The sequence below is a fragment of the Rhinopithecus roxellana genome, chromosome 16 (assembly GCF_007565055.1).
Source record: "Rhinopithecus roxellana isolate Shanxi Qingling chromosome 16, ASM756505v1, whole genome shotgun sequence".
Classification (NCBI taxonomy): Eukaryota; Metazoa; Chordata; class Mammalia; order Primates; family Cercopithecidae; genus Rhinopithecus; species Rhinopithecus roxellana.
In genome coordinates this window covers 36,281,360-36,298,343 of record NC_044564.1, presented here as the reverse complement: position 1 = coordinate 36,298,343, position 16,984 = coordinate 36,281,360, and the positions used below count along the sequence as shown (strand labels likewise).

The 16,984-nt window shown below is 46.2% G+C and overlaps 1 protein-coding gene across 3 annotated transcripts in view; it reads right to left on the bottom strand.

Moving 5' to 3' along the window:
• The window catches only part of DAPK1 (death associated protein kinase 1), a 209,410-nt gene that overhangs the window by 97,074 nt on the left and 95,352 nt on the right, over positions 1-16,984 (bottom strand). For all 3 annotated transcript variants that reach the window (XM_030920187.1, XM_010377852.2, XM_030920188.1), the window contains exon 3: positions 4,369-4,590. In XM_030920187.1, the coding sequence (XP_030776047.1) occupies positions 4,369-4,590 (222 nt within the window). The remainder of the gene's footprint in view (positions 1-4,368; positions 4,591-16,984) is intronic.

The following is a 16,984-nucleotide window of genomic DNA, read 5'->3' as shown; positions in this document are numbered from 1 at the left end:
TATATAAAAAATGGGACAGACTTCCAAGACGCACTTTCTGTTTTTAGGTACTTAGTGCTACTGTATTATCAGGGTTCTCCGGAGATACACACATCGTACTGTGCATATGCATCCTACGCATCACACGCATATATAGAAATTTGCTCACATTATTATGGAAGCTGGCAGGTCCCCAAATCTGCAAGGTGAGTCGACAAGCTGGCGACTCAGGAGAGCTGATGGTGTAGTTCCAGCCCAAGCCAGCAGGCTCAAGACGCAGGAACTGCTGATGCTTCAGTTTAAGTCCAAAGGCAAGGAAAAGCTGGTGTCCCAGTTCGAAGTCATGTTAGGCAGGAAAAACGGTCTCCCACTCAGGGTCAGCCTTTCTGTTCTATTCGGGCCTCCCACTGATTGGATGCAGCCACCCACATTCGGGAGTGTGTTCTGCTTTATTCAGTCTACCGATTCAAATGCTAATCTCACCCAAAAACATCCTCACAGACATAATTATTATTCTGACCAAATATCTGGGCTCCTCATGGTCCAGTCACGTTGACACATGAAGGGAACCATCACAACCCCTCAGATGCCTGGATGGTGAAGAGGCAAAGAAAATCAGCTCCCAGGGGACACTAGAATTTATGAAGAGCAAATAACCAGGGACCTGTCTAGCCCTGTGAAGGAAGCGGCCAGCTCCTAAGGGCCTTCCTGCTCACTCTATCTAAAAGCTGTTCCTAGTGAGCTCGCTCAGCTTTCATTTAGGGTCATCATCCAGTTAACAATGTAAAGCAGTATGCCAAGATGCAACTATTAGAAAGCCTACAGCTGAAAAACAGTACGGAGCCCCACTGGTGGAGCAATTGGAATTTTCATCCATTGCTGCAGGAACTGTAAAACAGTCTGCTCACTTTAGAAGACAGCTTGGCAGTTTCTCATAAAGTTGAACACACATTTACTATACGATCCAGCAATCCCAAGACCTCTAGGTATTTACTAAAGAGAAATAAAAACCTACGCTCACACACAAGTCTAGATGCGAGTGTTTGTAGCAGTTTTACTCATGATTATCAAATACTAGAAACAACCCAAATGGGTGAATGGATTATAAAAATCCATACAACGAAATATCAGTCAGTAATAAAAATGGACACACTCTTCATACAGAGATCTCCAATGCATCACACTGAGTGAAAGAAGCTAGTTTCAAACACTTGTATACTGTATGATTCTATTCACTGGACATTTTCAAAACGACAAAACAATAGTGATAAGGTTTAGTTCTGTGTCTCCACCCAAATTTCGAGTCGGATTATAATTTCCAATATTGGAAGAGGGGCCTGGTGGAAGGTGAATGAATCCTGGGGATGAACGTCCCCCTTGCTAATCTCCTGATAGAGTTCTCAGGAGATCTGGTTGTCTGAAAGTGTGTAGCACTTCCTCCTTCTCTCTCTCTTCCTCCTGCCGGCCATGTGAGGATGGTGCTTGCTTTCCCTTTACCTTCTGCCATCATTGTAAGTTTCCTGAGCCTGCCAGCCATGCTTCCTGTACAGCCTGCAGAACCATGAGTCAATTAAACCTCTTTTCTTCATAAATTACCCAGTCTCGGGTCTGCCTTTACAGCAGTGTGACAATGGACTAATACAAACAGTGATGAAGACCAGTTCAGGGCTTGCCGGGGTTAGGTGGTAGAGGGTAGGCGTGACGGGGTAGTATTAATACAAGGGGTACTAGAGTATTTAGGGGTATGGGAACTGTTCTGAGTCCCAACTAGAGTGCTGGTTACATGATTTACATGTGTTAACTTTCATAGAATGACACAACCCTCCTCCAACACTATTATTTGCTCTATTATAAATAAAAATTTTACATAATCAAATGGTAAAAAAACAATTGTATGCCACCCAATTTAGACATAGGGTAAATGCACCTAATGGGAACTATCTGTGAATTGGGGTCAGTCAACAGAAGTTGAATGCACAATATGTACAGGCCGACAGGCACAAGAGGGCCAGTGACTCACAGGCATTGCTCAAATATTTGAGTATGAAATGAGGATAAGTGACATTCTTGAGTCACTGGGCGCAACCTGGGAATTATTTGAAAAGGCAGAATACTTGTGATCTGTTATGTTTCTTTTACCAGGCACTTTGTATTCACTATCTTAAGGCAGGAAATGTAGGCTTAAAGACAAGAAAGGATTTGCCCTGGATTTTGATCCCAGTTCTATCTGGTTCCCCAGCCCCCATCTTCACTTTAGGCTGCTGCCTCCCAGGAGCCATATAAAGCCACAGTGAGGATTATACCATGATTTGTCCCTTTTCCTCTGTTGTACCCTAAGCAAGTCCTTAATCTACTGGCCCCTTAAAGCTCTGTTCTTCCTTTAAAGCCAGAGTTCTCAGTTGCGAGGGTGTAGGGGTACAGGGGGAAGCAGGAGATTTTGCCTTCAGGGTACATGTGGCAATGTCTGGACATATTTTTAGTTGTCACAACATGGGGGAAGATTTCTACTGGCATCCAGTAGGTAGAAGCCAGAGATGCTGCTAAACATTCTACAATGTTTAGGACAGCCTGAAGGAAGAGTGATTCAGTCCTAAATGTCACTTGTGCCAAGACTGAGAAATGCTGATTTGGAAGAGGCAAGGAAGGGAAGAAGGAAGGAGAGAGGAAGGGAGGAAAGGAGAAAAGGGAGGGAGGGAGGGAGTGAGGGAGGGAGGTAGGAAAGAAGGAAGAAAGGAAGGAGGAAGGGAGGGAGAGAGGGAGGGAGGGAGTGAGGAAGGAGGGAAGGAAGAAAGAAGGGAAGGAGGGAGGGAACATATTAATCTCATCTACAAACCAGCACAGAGTTAGGTATTTAAAAATTCTTATCTCATTTATCTCCCCATAAACCTTCTGAGACATTTTTTTTTTTTTTTTTTTTTTTTTTTTTGAGACGGAGTCTCGCTCTGTCACCCGGACTGGAGTGCAGTGGCCGGATCTCAGCTCACTGCAAGCTCCGCCTCCCGGGTTTACGCCATTCTCCTGCCTCAGCCTCCCGAGTAGCTGGGACTACAGGCGCCAGCCACCTCGCCTGGCTAGCTTTTTGTATTTTTTAGTAGAGACGGGATTTCACCGTGTTAGCCAGGATGGTCTCGATCTCCTGACCTTGTGATCCACCCGTCTCGGCCTCCCAAAGTGCTGGGATTACAGGCTTGAGCCACCGCGCCCGGCCCCTTCTGAGATATTATTAACCCCATTTTATGGTTAAGAAATTTGTGGCTGAGATCCATACAGAAATGTGCCCAAATCCCAGTGGTGAGACAAGATGCTGCAGGGACTGCAGGCACCTGGGATTGCAAAGTCGAGGTACCTGCAGGGTGGTGCCTGGGAGCTGGCCTGGCAGTTCTGCCAACCTTCTCCTGTGGTCTTAAAAATTTCTTCTTACCCCTAAGGTATCTGCAAAGAAGGAGGCCGTTGGATCGCAAAGAAGAGGACTGTTGGATGGGCAAAAGGGCGAATCTGAATTCAAGAGGCTGAATTCAATGGATGGAGCCTGTCATCACTAAGAGCCACCGAGGATGGGTTTGTCCTCAAATCTTCTTTGGTTCCATCTGTCCCTCCTCCCTCAAGGCACTCACATCTGGCCTCCATCCCAAAAGCCCGGAGACATGCAGATGTGTGCCCCAAGCTGGCTTCCTATCCTCTCCCGCCAGTATGTGCTGCTGGACTTAGCCACAGGGAGTGGGGCCCCACTCGGCACAGCAGGCAGGAAGCTGGGGACCGCAGGGGTGGGAGAGGGAGATGAGAAACACCACAGAAGAACCCGCCACAATCAGTTTCCCATAATAACATCCAATGGGCATGGCTTGCCTGAGAAAATCAGCAACTTGCTTTAAAAACAAGTCCTATTTGAGTGATTCTGGCTCAGTTTTACCTATTCATGTAATTAGTGTTGATGGATTTAACAGTTAAAAATGGGGTTCATGCATTTAAGATAGAGGGAGGGGGAAGAATGGGGGAAGAGATAAAGAGAACAGAGGAATAAAGGCAGAAAAAAAGACAGAGGACAGGAATAGAGAGGGGAGAAGGACTATGTTTGAAGCTTAATGGGAAACTCAGAATATAGATGTGCTCATGACAAAGATGAACCCCAGAAAGTGGTGAACCCCAAGACTGGGAGACCCTCTTGCAAACTGGGTGAAACCACAGTGATGGGAGCTGCTCTTTAAAGTTTGTTCTAGATCCCTGCAGCTGGGTTTCAGGTCAGGCAGCATGGCTCTCACACACCCCATACAGGAGAACCAATTCCTGATCCATCTCTTGGGCTCTCTGTGGCGTGGTCCAGCTGGAACGAAGCTGCGGCTGATGCCCACCACACTCTCTCCCGCCCAGCCTGGCCCAGGCAGCACTCACAGTTCCAAGATCAGAATGACGTCTGTCTTGTTCTCATAGACTTCGTGCAGGGTGATGACATTGGGGTGCTGGATCTCCTTCAGGATGCTGACTTCCCGCTCGATGTCCTCACGGCTCACGCCCCGCCGGCTGGACTTAGTCCTCCTTTTCTTGATGAATTTGGCGGCATACTGGAGGCCGGTGCTTTTCTCACGGCATTTCTTCACAACTGCAAACTGTCCACTGAAAAGAGAAGATGGAGGATTCTTTATCATTCATTAAAAAAAAAACAAAAAAAACAGGATTTGAATGAGGACGTGGCATGGTACAGAGGGGACAAGAGAACTGTGAATGGGAAAGTTGAAATTGTAGAAAAGTAACAAATTAGGTAGGGATGTTTCTTATCATCATCAGTTTCACTAAGCCTGTTTCTTTACAAACAATGCTGCAAGGAATATAAACTCTTAAAGTATATTTTATTGAAAGAGTAATCATGTCTCCATTTCTGTCCTCTCCTCCTTCCCTCCCACTTCAGGTCCTGGGACAGCAGCAAGGAGCTCTGTGATCTGACCTCACTTCCAGCAAGCTCTTTTCCTCCATGTCTAGTTTCTGAGCCTGGAAAACAAGGGATTGAGACCAGGGAATTGGTTAAAAAAAAAAAAAAAAAAAATATATATATATATATATATATATATATATTATATATGAAGCCCTGCCTTCAACAACATATTTCTAGCACCAATATTAACCAATTTAAATACACAAACAGAAAAAGGTCTACTATTTTGTTCACAATTAAGTGACTGATGTTGGTCACTTCTCTGGCATTATCTCCCCTCTCCTCCCTTCTCAAGGTATTTCTACCCAGGGATCTTTGTGGTTCTGGGGAAGCCGATTCTACCCCTAACTGTAAATATGGATCATGTGACCTAGGCTGAGCCAATCAGTCCACCCCATTCTCCTGGTCACAATGATGGGCATGTGACCTAAGTAAGACCCTTTAGAGGATGCACAGACATAGGTTTTCTGAGACTCTTTTCTCTTTTGAGTGTGACAGAACCCCCAAAAGCTGCTGCCAACAATCTTGGGACCATGAGGAGAGTCACTCTTAGTTTGAAGACAACCACTGCAGAGGCAGAGCCAGTAAAAGGGAAGAAACCAGGTCTGCAGTGACACCATGGAGTCGCTGGATCAGCCCTGGCCTGAAACCATCTGCCTGTGATGTTTCAGTGACGTAAGCCAATAAATTCCTTTTATGGCTCAAGTCAGTTTGATGGGTTTTCTACTTCTTGCAGAGGAAAGCACCCTAAATGCCACAGCAAATAACCAGATTCCCTTTCCCATGTATTAAAGACTGTAGTAACAGAACTCGACTCAAAATAATAAGGGGTAGGCAGTAAGTGGGTGAGATGGTGAGAGGTACACAGGCCCCGCTGATAGTCAGTGGAACGCAATGCAGAGACCCTCCTGGACCCATGCTGGTGCCCTTCCTTCTTCCCTAGTGCCCAAGGAAGGGTTGATCTGTCCGTCACAGGATCTGTATGTTTCTTGGCACCTGCTGGAGTACTGCTACGTAAAGAATTATCACAGGTATTTTTAGCTGGCCTTATCCTCACGTGAAGACAAAAGCCAGAGAGAAAAGCAAATTAAGAATAATATTTTGATGTTAAAGAATGGATACTTTAAAATATTACTCATTTACTTTAGCAGTAGGAGGCCAGTGAAGAAGACACGCAGAGAAAAGGATTATCTTTATAGCCATGTCAATTTTTTTGCATGGCAGGCTGTTAATACCCGCTATCCCCCTACAGCAGGATAGCTGAGAAGCTGAAGAATAAATCACACTGGAATGCCAGCACCGACTGCCTGTAAACTCGCTACCTTAAACAGTTATGGGGTCTATGTAATGACTTTATTACAACCAAAATCCAATTTCTCTGAGGAGTAAAAACCTTCCCTCTACTGTGGGGTGGAGGGTGGAGAGATGGGGCATATAGAGAGAAGAGGGGAAACAGCCTGAATTCAAAACACAGTCAGCTGCTTCCTTTAGAGTCCAGGCCCCTCCTTACAAAGATATTATTGCATCCCCACCAGGCAGATTCAAAAGGATCCAGGATAGGGAGACCCAGCCCAGCCCAGCCAACCAACAAGCAGCTGACAGTTCAGAGGCTGGGCCCATTCGTATCTCACACATGGCCATAGCAACTTGTCTCAGAGACTTACAACTCAAGGCAGACTCAGTAGTTTCAATCATGGTGCTTTAAAATTCAAAACCAAAAAGTCAAGAGAGAGACAGAGAGAAACAGAGAGACAGAGAGAGTAAAAAAAATACTTTGGGAGGCCGAGGTGGGTGGATCACAAGGTCAGGAGTTCAAGACTAGCTACTCAGGAGGCTGAGGCAGGAGAACTGCTTGAACCTGGGAGGTGGAGCTTGCAGTGAGCTGAGATGGTGCCACTGCACTCCAGCCTGGGTGACAGAGCAAGACACCGTCTCGGGGGGGTGGGTTGGGGGAGGGGGGAAGAAAAAAGAAAATCCTTCTGACAGGAGAGTCACAAAGAATTTCAAAGCAAGCCTAGATACAAAGACTCTTCCACATGTGTTTTTCACCTCCAAATATTCTATATTGGAAGTTTCTTCATTTTATTTACGGGAAGATGGTAAGTAAAGTCAGGTTAGCCCTGATGGCAGGATGAAGGCAGGTGCTGAACGTCATGTGCACTCATGCCCAGGTGAACTGTGGCGCCTTAGTTTACAGTGAAACCTGGGGAATTTACTCTCTCACCTGACAATGGATCCCTCACTTACACTGCAGGGTCCCCACACAAAAAGTGCTGGCTGGTGAAGAGGGGGTAAGGGCTGGTGGGTAGGAAGGCTCTATGTGGATGCTGGGGTACTGGCTAATCCTGACTGCAAAGAGTAAAATGAGGGTCTAAAATGAGCTTGAGAAACTTGTTCTAGACCTATTGCAATGTCACCTCTTTTAAAATACCATTCCCTATTCTTCCCTGATACTCCTAACAATCTATTCCCTTTCCTCCCATCTGCCATATCCCTGAGTCCAAAGAGCCCCCCATACCCCTCAGGGGAACCTGCTGTTTTCTGCCCATTCTTGCCTTTCCCACCCTCCCAGACTGCTGATGCCTGAAGGACAAAGGGCTGCCAGGCTCATCTTCGCATCTCCTGAGGCCCTGGGTGCAGACCTACTTCACATAGTCCATGCACAACGCACATATGCTGTGGCTGATGCCTGAATCTATAACCCTGTGAACCCGAGGATTTAGACAAAGGGGTCTGCATAATAGTTCAACAGAATTGTGTAGTGGCTAGGAGCCAGCAGTGTAATCCAGGGTTTATTTAGGACTTAGCCACTCCAGGCCTCAGTTTTCTTATCTGTAGAGTGGGCATAATAAGTGCCTGCTTAGAGGGAAAAGGATGAAATGAGCCAATATGCATGAAGTGTTTAGAACAGCAACTGACCATAGGGAGTCTTCAATAACTTTTAGCTGTTATTAATCTGTGACAACTGGAGTTATTTTCATCAGCACACTGTTGCCTCCGTCTCGCAGTGATGCAGTATTACCCTCCAAGTACCTACCTCTCGTGACCGCCAGAGAGAAAAGAGCCCTCATAGTACCAAAAAAAAAAAAAAAAAAAAAAAAACGCCCACAACAGGGCTGTACTGTGCTAACAATGTGTACAACTATTGCTAAATCCTCACTCTCTTCCTCCTTCTGCTGCTTGTCCCCACCCAGAGGGTGTGTTGTCACTTATAACTGCTCAGGCAGGCTGGCCCTGGCTTTGGGAGCTCAGAGTCACAAGCTGAGCCAAAGTGCCAGTAGCCAGGCCCACCTGGGGGCCTTTGGGGGCCTTTGTGTGTGCTGGGTAAGCCTGTCAGGTATTTCCATAGCACGGTCTCCTCAGGCAGTCAGCAAACTGTGAGGACAGACTCCTGGAGGAGCAACTCTTCCCTAATCAGTCATTTGCTTTGTGAGGTCTAATTCCAGTTGGACTGTTGGTGAATTGCTGCTCTGATCCCTTCCTTCCTGGGCAGCTGGGCCTGGACCCGCTTTCCTCCCTGGATCGGGACTCCATTGGGGGCATAGTTCCTCTTCACCCATCCTCTGCCTCCCCAAAGACAATAACAACTTAAAAAACACAGCTTGTGTGTCTACTTTGCTGGTGAGGATTCCTAAATCGTGTGCCCCCAGAGGAATACCGTGATCCAGATTCAAGGGTGAGTTCAGACAGACCAGAGAGCAAAGCGACAGCACACAAAGCAGCAAGACTACTGCCGCAACCACGCTGGGGGCGCTTGTCCCTTCTGCCCTCTCCTCACACCCATGCACTGAGGCCAGTCAGTAATCAACAATGATACAGTTGGCTGCACTATTAATTAATTACCATTAATACAGCTAGGGCTGTTCAATGGATAGGGGGAGGTAGCTTTTTACTGGAAAACAGAAATTCTTTGTATGCTATGACATTTAATTTTGATAAAGCAGTACAAGTGATCCTTATTATTCATGGATTCTGTACTTGCTTTTTCACCTACTTAGTAACTTTTTTTTTCTTTTCTTGAGACAGGGTCTTGATCTGTCATGCAGGCTGGAGTGGGGTGGTGCAATCACAACTCACTGCAGCCTCGACCTCCCAAGCTCGAGCAATCCTCCCACCTCAGCCTCCCGAGCAGCTGGAACTACAGGAGCATATCACCACACCCAGCTAATTTTCTTTTTTTTCTTTTCTTTGTTTTTTTTTTGGTTTTCGTTTTGTTTTTTGGTTTTTTTCCCACAGAGATGGAGTCTTGCTCTGTTGCCTAGGCTGGTCTCGAACTCTCGGGCTCAAAGCAGTCCTCCCACCTCAGCCACCCAAAGTGGGGGGATTACAGGCATGAGTCACTGCAGCAGGCATAAAATTTATTTGTAACCTCCAAGTCAGTATTTCCGGCACTTTCACAGTCACTTGTGGACATGCACGGATCGTGGAAAATTGGAGAGGATTGTGGAAAATTGGAGAGGCGGCTGCATACGTCTCTAGCTGAAGTCAAACAGCTGCCTTCTTGCTTTGGCTCTCACACCATTAACGAGTGTGCTTTCCACAGTCCGTTTAGTGTCACATTTTTTATTGGTAATTTCACTGTATACAATGACCCCCAAGTACAGTACTATGGTGCTGTCTAGTGTTTCTAAGCACAACAAAGCTGTGATGTGGCTCAGGGAGAGACTATGTGTGTCAGAGAAGCTTCATTCAGGCATGCCTAATGTGCTGTTAGCCATGAGTTCAATGTTAATGAATCACGCGTGTGTGTGTGTATGATGTCTTTAAGCAGAAACACACATAAAACAAGGTTATGCAAAAATGACAAAAATGATTTGACCAGAGACTCACAAGAAGGTAACCCTGGGCTTCTCCTGGGAGCAATGGTTTAGTGTTTGCAGTGAATTTCTAGAGAACAACTCTCACATATAATGAAAGTCAACTATACGCCAACTGTTTTTTTTTTTTTTTCCAAAAAATGCACTAATATTCTCCATCATTTAATAACTGACAGTCTGTTGCATTAGAGACAGATGTCAAATTAATTTTAATATTAAAAACTTTCCACTAAATGTAATAAACATTTATTAACTACTCATGGTCAGATACATACAAAGATAATGAGACACATTCTTCCTTTAATGAGTTTTATATTCAAAAACTTGATTCAAATGTAATCACCAATTTTATTAAAAAGAGGAAACGCATGGCTAAAAGGAGCAAGCTTCATAAAGAACAGGCTGACATCTAATTTCTCTGACTCACTAATATATCTAATCTGACTACTACCTCTGCAGTCACTGAAGAAACTGTAACCAGGATTACATGCAAGGCTCTTTACACGTATTACTTTATTAATAATCACAACTCTATGAGATACACATCGTCATCTCTTCTGACCAAAGAGAAAATCAGGTCTCAGGGAGATTTTTAAAGACTGTCCCAAATCACTGAGTCAGTAAGCTGCATAACTAAGAAATGAACTCAAACTCAAGTGTATTTGCCTCCAAAGTTCCAGGTTCTGAGTCCCACCGCTGTGTAGACCTTGTACACTTTATGCTTGTCATACAAGTCATCTCACTGTGACGTTACAGCCAGACTCCACCATCACTCTAGGAAAGTGCTTTGTGAGGGGAAAGCAAGGGCAGGGGTTTGTGGTTAAATCTGTTTGGGTCATGTTGCCTTCTCTTCTCAACTGAAGATTCACAAGGTGTTTTAATTAATGAAAATCTTTGCTTTAAGATGCTCTGAGGTGCCATGCAATAAAAGTACACCATGTTTGTGCATTCAGGAAGCATTCCAGTAACAATCAAAAAGAAACCCAAGCTGATTCTCAAGGTCAAGGCACAAGGATGGCAGCATTCCTATTTCTGTAGGTCTTCTACAGTTCCTGGTGCCTTAAAAAGAAACCTGTGTAACTTTTGTTTAATCCAGTCAGTTCTTACTGTCAACTTTATTTATAATTTGTGGGAGGCTCTGTTCACACGGGAGAATGAAGGTGTAGACATACAATGTCAGAGAAGATGTAACATTCAGAATGGAAGGAAAAAGCATAATCTGACTGGACGTGACAATTAATGTCTGCCGCCTGAGCTGGTGCCAAGCCCAGGGTCTAACCTTTTCATTGCTGGTCCTGATCCAGACACACCATCAGAACACGTTCTCACCCGGAGCAGGTGGGTGCAGATCCAAAAACAAGTGACGAAAACAGAATCTCCTTCTTCATGTTTTTACTTTAAATATGCATCTAACCAATACATATGCCAGTGAAAAATTATTTATGGTAACTAGTATTACGATGAATTCCCTACATTAATGCTGGAAACAGATCTGGTTTAAATCTAAGAGCTGATACGTTCCATCTTTCCGCTCCTCCCAAGTCTTTGCAATATGGTTTCTCATTAACACAAAATAATTTCTACTTTTGAACTCGTATCAAATCCCTGGCTCGGTTTCAGTGGTGGTTTATGGGTGATCTATTTTTGTAGAAGATTTTTGCTGCCAGAGTAGCAGGGCAGCTTGAATTCTGCCAGAATATTAGAATTACAGGTTGTAGGTAAGGGGTGAGGAACAGAAATGGTTTCTCAAGGATGAGTTAACATCTGATAGTAATTCACATTTACAGGAGGAGATAAGACCCTGAGGGTTTACAGACTAGGGGAGAGACAAGCATGAAATACTTCACTGTGGGAAGAGGAAAAAAGGGGACTCAGTTGCTATTGCAGAGAGGGTGCAGTTAGGAGACCCCTGCCGAAGCTGGCCTCCGAGGCTGTGCCTGAAGGCTGAGCGTGAGTCAGGAGTGGAAGAAGGTGTGTGTGTAGGGACAGGGTTTCCTAGAGGAGGAACAGTGTGACAGAGGCAGGAAGGCATGGAAGAGCCTACTTCGTATTTCTAGAGGAAGAGAGGAGTGGCAGGGAGGTGTCGGGTCAGACACACACACAGGACCCTGTGCAGATGAAGCGACGTCAGTCCCAGCTCTGCCACTAACTTGAGAAAGCAGGAGGCCTCTCTGAGCCTCAGTTTCCCATCTGTGCACGTATGATGACAACATGAAATGAGGCCATGCATGTAAGTGCACACCGTTTTCTCTAAACACATCAAGCACATGGAAAGGATGAAAATTACCAAGCTGTCTAAGCTTCGTGAACTTCTCAGAGAAGCCAAGAAGACAGGATTTCAGGAGCTGAAAAGCAGCACCAAACTTCCCCTTGACATTTTTCTATGCAACAAGTTTGAAATCTAAATGTTAAGTCTCTACATTTTATTCCCCCGTTGGAACTCAACAAAGCTATTTTCATTTCGGATGGAGACGTATTTGGTTTGCCCTCTTTGGTCCTCAAAGGCCCCTGCAGCTTTGCTTAGATGCTGAAGCTTTCATCTGGAGGTAGGTGATGGGAAGCAGACAGCATCTTCCAAAGACGGACTCAGCCGTCTTTCTATCCCACATGCTCTCTTGAGTGTGACCCTCCAGTCTCTCACCCTTGAATCTGAGCAGGCACCAGTGACTGGCCTAACACACAGAATGTGGCAGAAGTGACCCTGGAACTTCCGCCTGAGTTCTTAGGAGCTTCCTCTTGGAAGCCAACCAGCACGCTGGGAGAAGCCCAGGCTGTGTGGAGAGGCTGTGTGCAGACGCTTCCGCCTGCAGCTCCAGCTGAGCTGACAGCAGCTGTGAGAGACTAGGCACGTGCGTGAGCTGTCATGGACATCTGGGCCATCAAGTCTTCGGATGGCTATAGGTCTAGCCAACCTCTCAATGTGACCACCCGAGAGACTCAGGCAAAACCCTCTAAGCTGGGTCCGGGCAGTCCACCAAAGCATGAGAGTTAAGAGATCATCATAAACCGTTATTTTCAGCTACCACGTTTTGGAGTGGGTTGTTATGCAGCAGTGGGTCGGCAGAGCAGCACTGAAGAATCTGGGATGGTGGGCTTAACAGATCACCCCAGAAGTCGTGCAGAGGAAGGACTTGACACAGAAGGTGACTAGGTCACAAGCAGCCTCACAGGAGAGCATGGGAAGGGAGTGAGGGTGTCCAGGCCACCCTGAACGCAGGCTCAGAAAAACGGGCCCTCTCATCCCATCAGCACGCATGGACTCACTTTTCAACTTCTATGCTTCTCATCGTGGCAACGATTTCCCACCTTTCAAGGAAAATTCTACATCATTTAGGAAGGACCTCAACACAAACAACAAAACCCAAACGCCCTCACTGAGATGCCTTCAGTGTTCTGGCTGGGCAGGGCTTATTGCTGGCCTCCAACTTTACCTTCCCCAGTCTCTGCAGTGAAGCAGATCTCCACCCTGGGAAACACACAAATCCCAAATGCTATACACGATCCAGTAAACACGGCTACCTAATCTTCCTCCTGCCTAGTCCGAATGCCCAGTGCGTACCTATACTGACTTCACCTTTAGCAGAACGCGTCTGAAGAGGAAACACTCTCTTCAGGAAGCACCTTCAGTGGGAACCCCTTCTTTGATCTTAACCCCAACAGGTTCACGGATTTCAGCACAAGACAAAGGCAAACCCAGTATGGGAACTCAGTACTTCAGCACCAAGTGGCACACAATTCCCTTGGAACGTAGGCCACACTTGGAGTTGTTCTCTTTCTGCCCTTTGAGAAGCTACGAGGCAGAGGAAAGCAATACTTTTCACCGAAGAAAAGCAAAGCAGGTGATTTAAAAAAATTATTATCATGAAAAAAAGTACAACCCTCCAAAAACTATTTTAAACTAATACAAGGGCTCGGTGAAATAGGCTGTGATTTGTAGAGCAAGTGGCTCAGGTTGCCACGGCACCAACAAGGAAAAGTGGAGTTTACCAAGGGATAAACAGCAGCCCGTCACCCTGGGAACCAGAACAACACGCAGAGGTAGGAATGAGATGCAGAAAGAGAAGGGCGAACTGCACAATGGGCCAAGGAGAGCAGAGGAGAGGGGGGGTCCCTTGGCGAAAGCATCCTCCCAAGGACAAGGTCCCCTGGAAGACTGCAGAGAAGAAGGTGGCATAACCAAGGAACCAAGGCCAGCGTGGGTCGGGCTCCACGCACTGGTTTGGTATTGCAAGTGGGAACAAAGAAACCAAATATGCTGAGTGTCAGGTAGCTCAAGATACCTCTTTATCATCAAGAAATTTGCAAATCAGAGCAGTTGAGGATTAAACGGAGGGGAGATTAGAAAGATAGCAGTGGGTGCCTTCATTCACTCCCCCTTGTCCCTATGATACCTCTCTGCAGGAGGAAGGTCCAAGATCCATCTAGAAGAATATTTCCCAAACTGGGTCTTTGGAGCTCATATAAAGAGATGTTGCTTGGAGAAAGGGTGTCAAGGCCAAGCAAGTTTAAGCAAAGGTAGGTAAACAAAGTCACAACAGAGTGCTATATGCAGGACTCAGTCAACATGGCCCTTTCCACGAGGGGCAATAGCATTCGGCATTTCACATGGTTTGGGGTTGATGTTAACCACAGAACTTTTTTCCTTCCTTACATATTTTTGGTTACAAAGCATTTTGAAGTCCAGTTTTCTTGGGAAGGTGTGCTTTGGTCCTCTCTCCCAGTTAAATGGGAAGCTTCCTGGAAGTGGACTCTGCATTCACTGTTTCCTTTGCATTTTCAACACCTTCAGATTATTCCCTAAGGCAGGATGCCAATCACAGTGCCTGCTCCTTCATGGGCTGGAAGAACCAAGCACAGAGCTGGAGGTGGGAGGTGCCCAGGTGGATTCAGACCTTCCTACGACTGACCCATTAGAAGAGTGGGGACCAACTGAGTCAGGCCCGGGAGAGGAGGCCACCCACCTCCTCAAGCCTGGTGTTTCTTCTGCCTCCTTCTGGCTACTGGTGAAAGGGCAGCTTAGAGGCCACAGGCAAATCTATGATGGATTCAGCCCTCTTCACCACTTGCAACTGGCAAAGGATTTGGAGTTTTTCTTTTATTTCAGGCAGGCAGTGGGGCTGGGTAGTTTGGGTGGCAACTGAGAGCACATGGACTGGGTATGGACAGCACAGTAAATACTGGCCATGACAGCTACCTCCGAGGAAGAGAATGATGGCGACAGGAAGGAGCCCAGAGCCTGGCAGACTCCTTAGAGCAGAGTCCTGAGCCTAGAGATGTACCACTGCCTTCCTCTAGGCCCAGTTCCTTCACTTTCTGGGACTCACTGCCCTAGTGAATCCTACCTGCTTCCCATATGGTCCACGACGTCAGGAATTTACTAACAAGACACGTCAGTGCAACAGACTTTCAAGTGCCCAGTGGGCAGTGTGCAGAGTGAGCAGGGGCCCTGGCTCCAGCTAAAGGATATGTGAACTGCACCCACTTTTCTCAGTACCATCCCTAGGACCTAACACACAACACCTGCCTGCTGCTTGCTGTTTGTTTTTGTCTGTAAAGCCACAAGGGGAAGGAAGGAATAAGTGTTGGGAAAGCATAATTTGATACAATCTAAACAGGGCCTCTGGTGGATCAGACAAATAAAATAAACAACAACACTCCATACATTTTCTCCAAATATAGTAAACCCTACATCGGAATCATAGCTGAACTTTGAGTCCAGTTTTAAGGAGACTACAATGCCCTTATACAGAAAGGGTAGCTACAGATTACTGTTATGCCAGGATCGGCTGTTCCATTTCAATGAATGCTGACCACATTGGATGACTGGAGATCAGAGCTTCCTGCCCCAAGATGCTAGTTGAGCCCCCTGGCTCTCAAGTGATTCTGGTTGAGACTCAGAAGGGTCAGCTCCTGGTTTGATCACTTTGACTTCACCATGCTATTGCCTTGGGCCAATCCCATCATTTGATCATCTTGACTTTGTCATGTAATCCCTTTTCAGCCAGTGAGTCAAAGTTAACTGGACCATAAGGAATGATTTGTTCTCAACTTGGCAAGCTGCTCTTGGCTGAAAAAACATTGAAAGAGAAGGCAGACTGTTCATATAATGTCATGGGGAAAGGGAAGACAAATAAAAAGCTAAGCTAAGTTCCTTATTCTGTGGCCAAAAGAACAGGAAGAAAGTCAGATGTGTTCAAGGTGCTAAGATTCGAGGCGGGCAAGAACCAGCTAAAGGGAAAGAGAAAGGACAGAGCTTGGTAGTCTGATGGCAGAGGTCATTACCATGCAAATACTCTACAAAACTGCCCAGATTGAAATACGAATTGTGAGATACTCCCCTCCAATATTCACCCTGCTCAGTTCTGGAGCATGAGAGGAAGTGAACAAAGAAAGATGTCTAAATATTTTCATAGTTTCTCCTCTTGATTTAAGTCAAGATACTATTCGTCTGCATTTTTTTTTTTTTTTTTTTTTTTTTTTTTTTTTTTTTTGAGACAGAGTCTTGCTCTGTCGCCCAAACTGGAGTGCAGTGGCCAGGTCTCAGCTCACTGCAAGCTCCGCCTTTCGGGTTCACGCCATTCTCCTGCCTCAGCCTCCCGAGTAGCTGGGACTATAGGCGCTCGCCACCTCGCCCGGCTAGTTTTTTATATTTTTTTTAGTAGAGACGGGGTTTCACCGGGTTAGCCAGGATGGTCTCGACCTCCTGACCTTGTGATCCGCCCGTCTTGGCCTCCCAAAGTGCTGGGATTACAGGCTTGAGCCACCGCGCCCGGCTTCGTCTGCATGTTTTTAAAGGGTAGGTTTGGAACCCTCTGTCATGCTGTCATTGGAAGAATTAGCTCCACCTTATACCGGGAAGTCTGCTCCAAACTGCCTTCAGTGTCTTGGCAGAAATTCAAATATGCCTGGCACTACGTGGCATTTAGTGCAGTTGGGTGGCCAGCGTACTTGGGAGACACCATTCACAGGTCTGCCCTGCTCTGGAGACTGAATACAACTGAGGGTAGCCAAGCTTCTTTGGGGTCTTTCGTGTCTGGGATTGCAAGAGTCACAGGCCCAGGTCTCAGGGAGGCAGTGAGTGGGTGTCTGGTTGTCAGCCCGGCAAAGAAGAATCCTTTTCACAGTGCTCTAGGCCAAGCCATTTCCCATGATGTCTACAGATCTGTCACCTTGGCTCTGAACCAAGTGGGGACTCACCTCGTGGAGGAAGTCTAGGGGGAGGAGAAAATGGGGAGGGGACCACAGGGTCACTTCAGGGCAG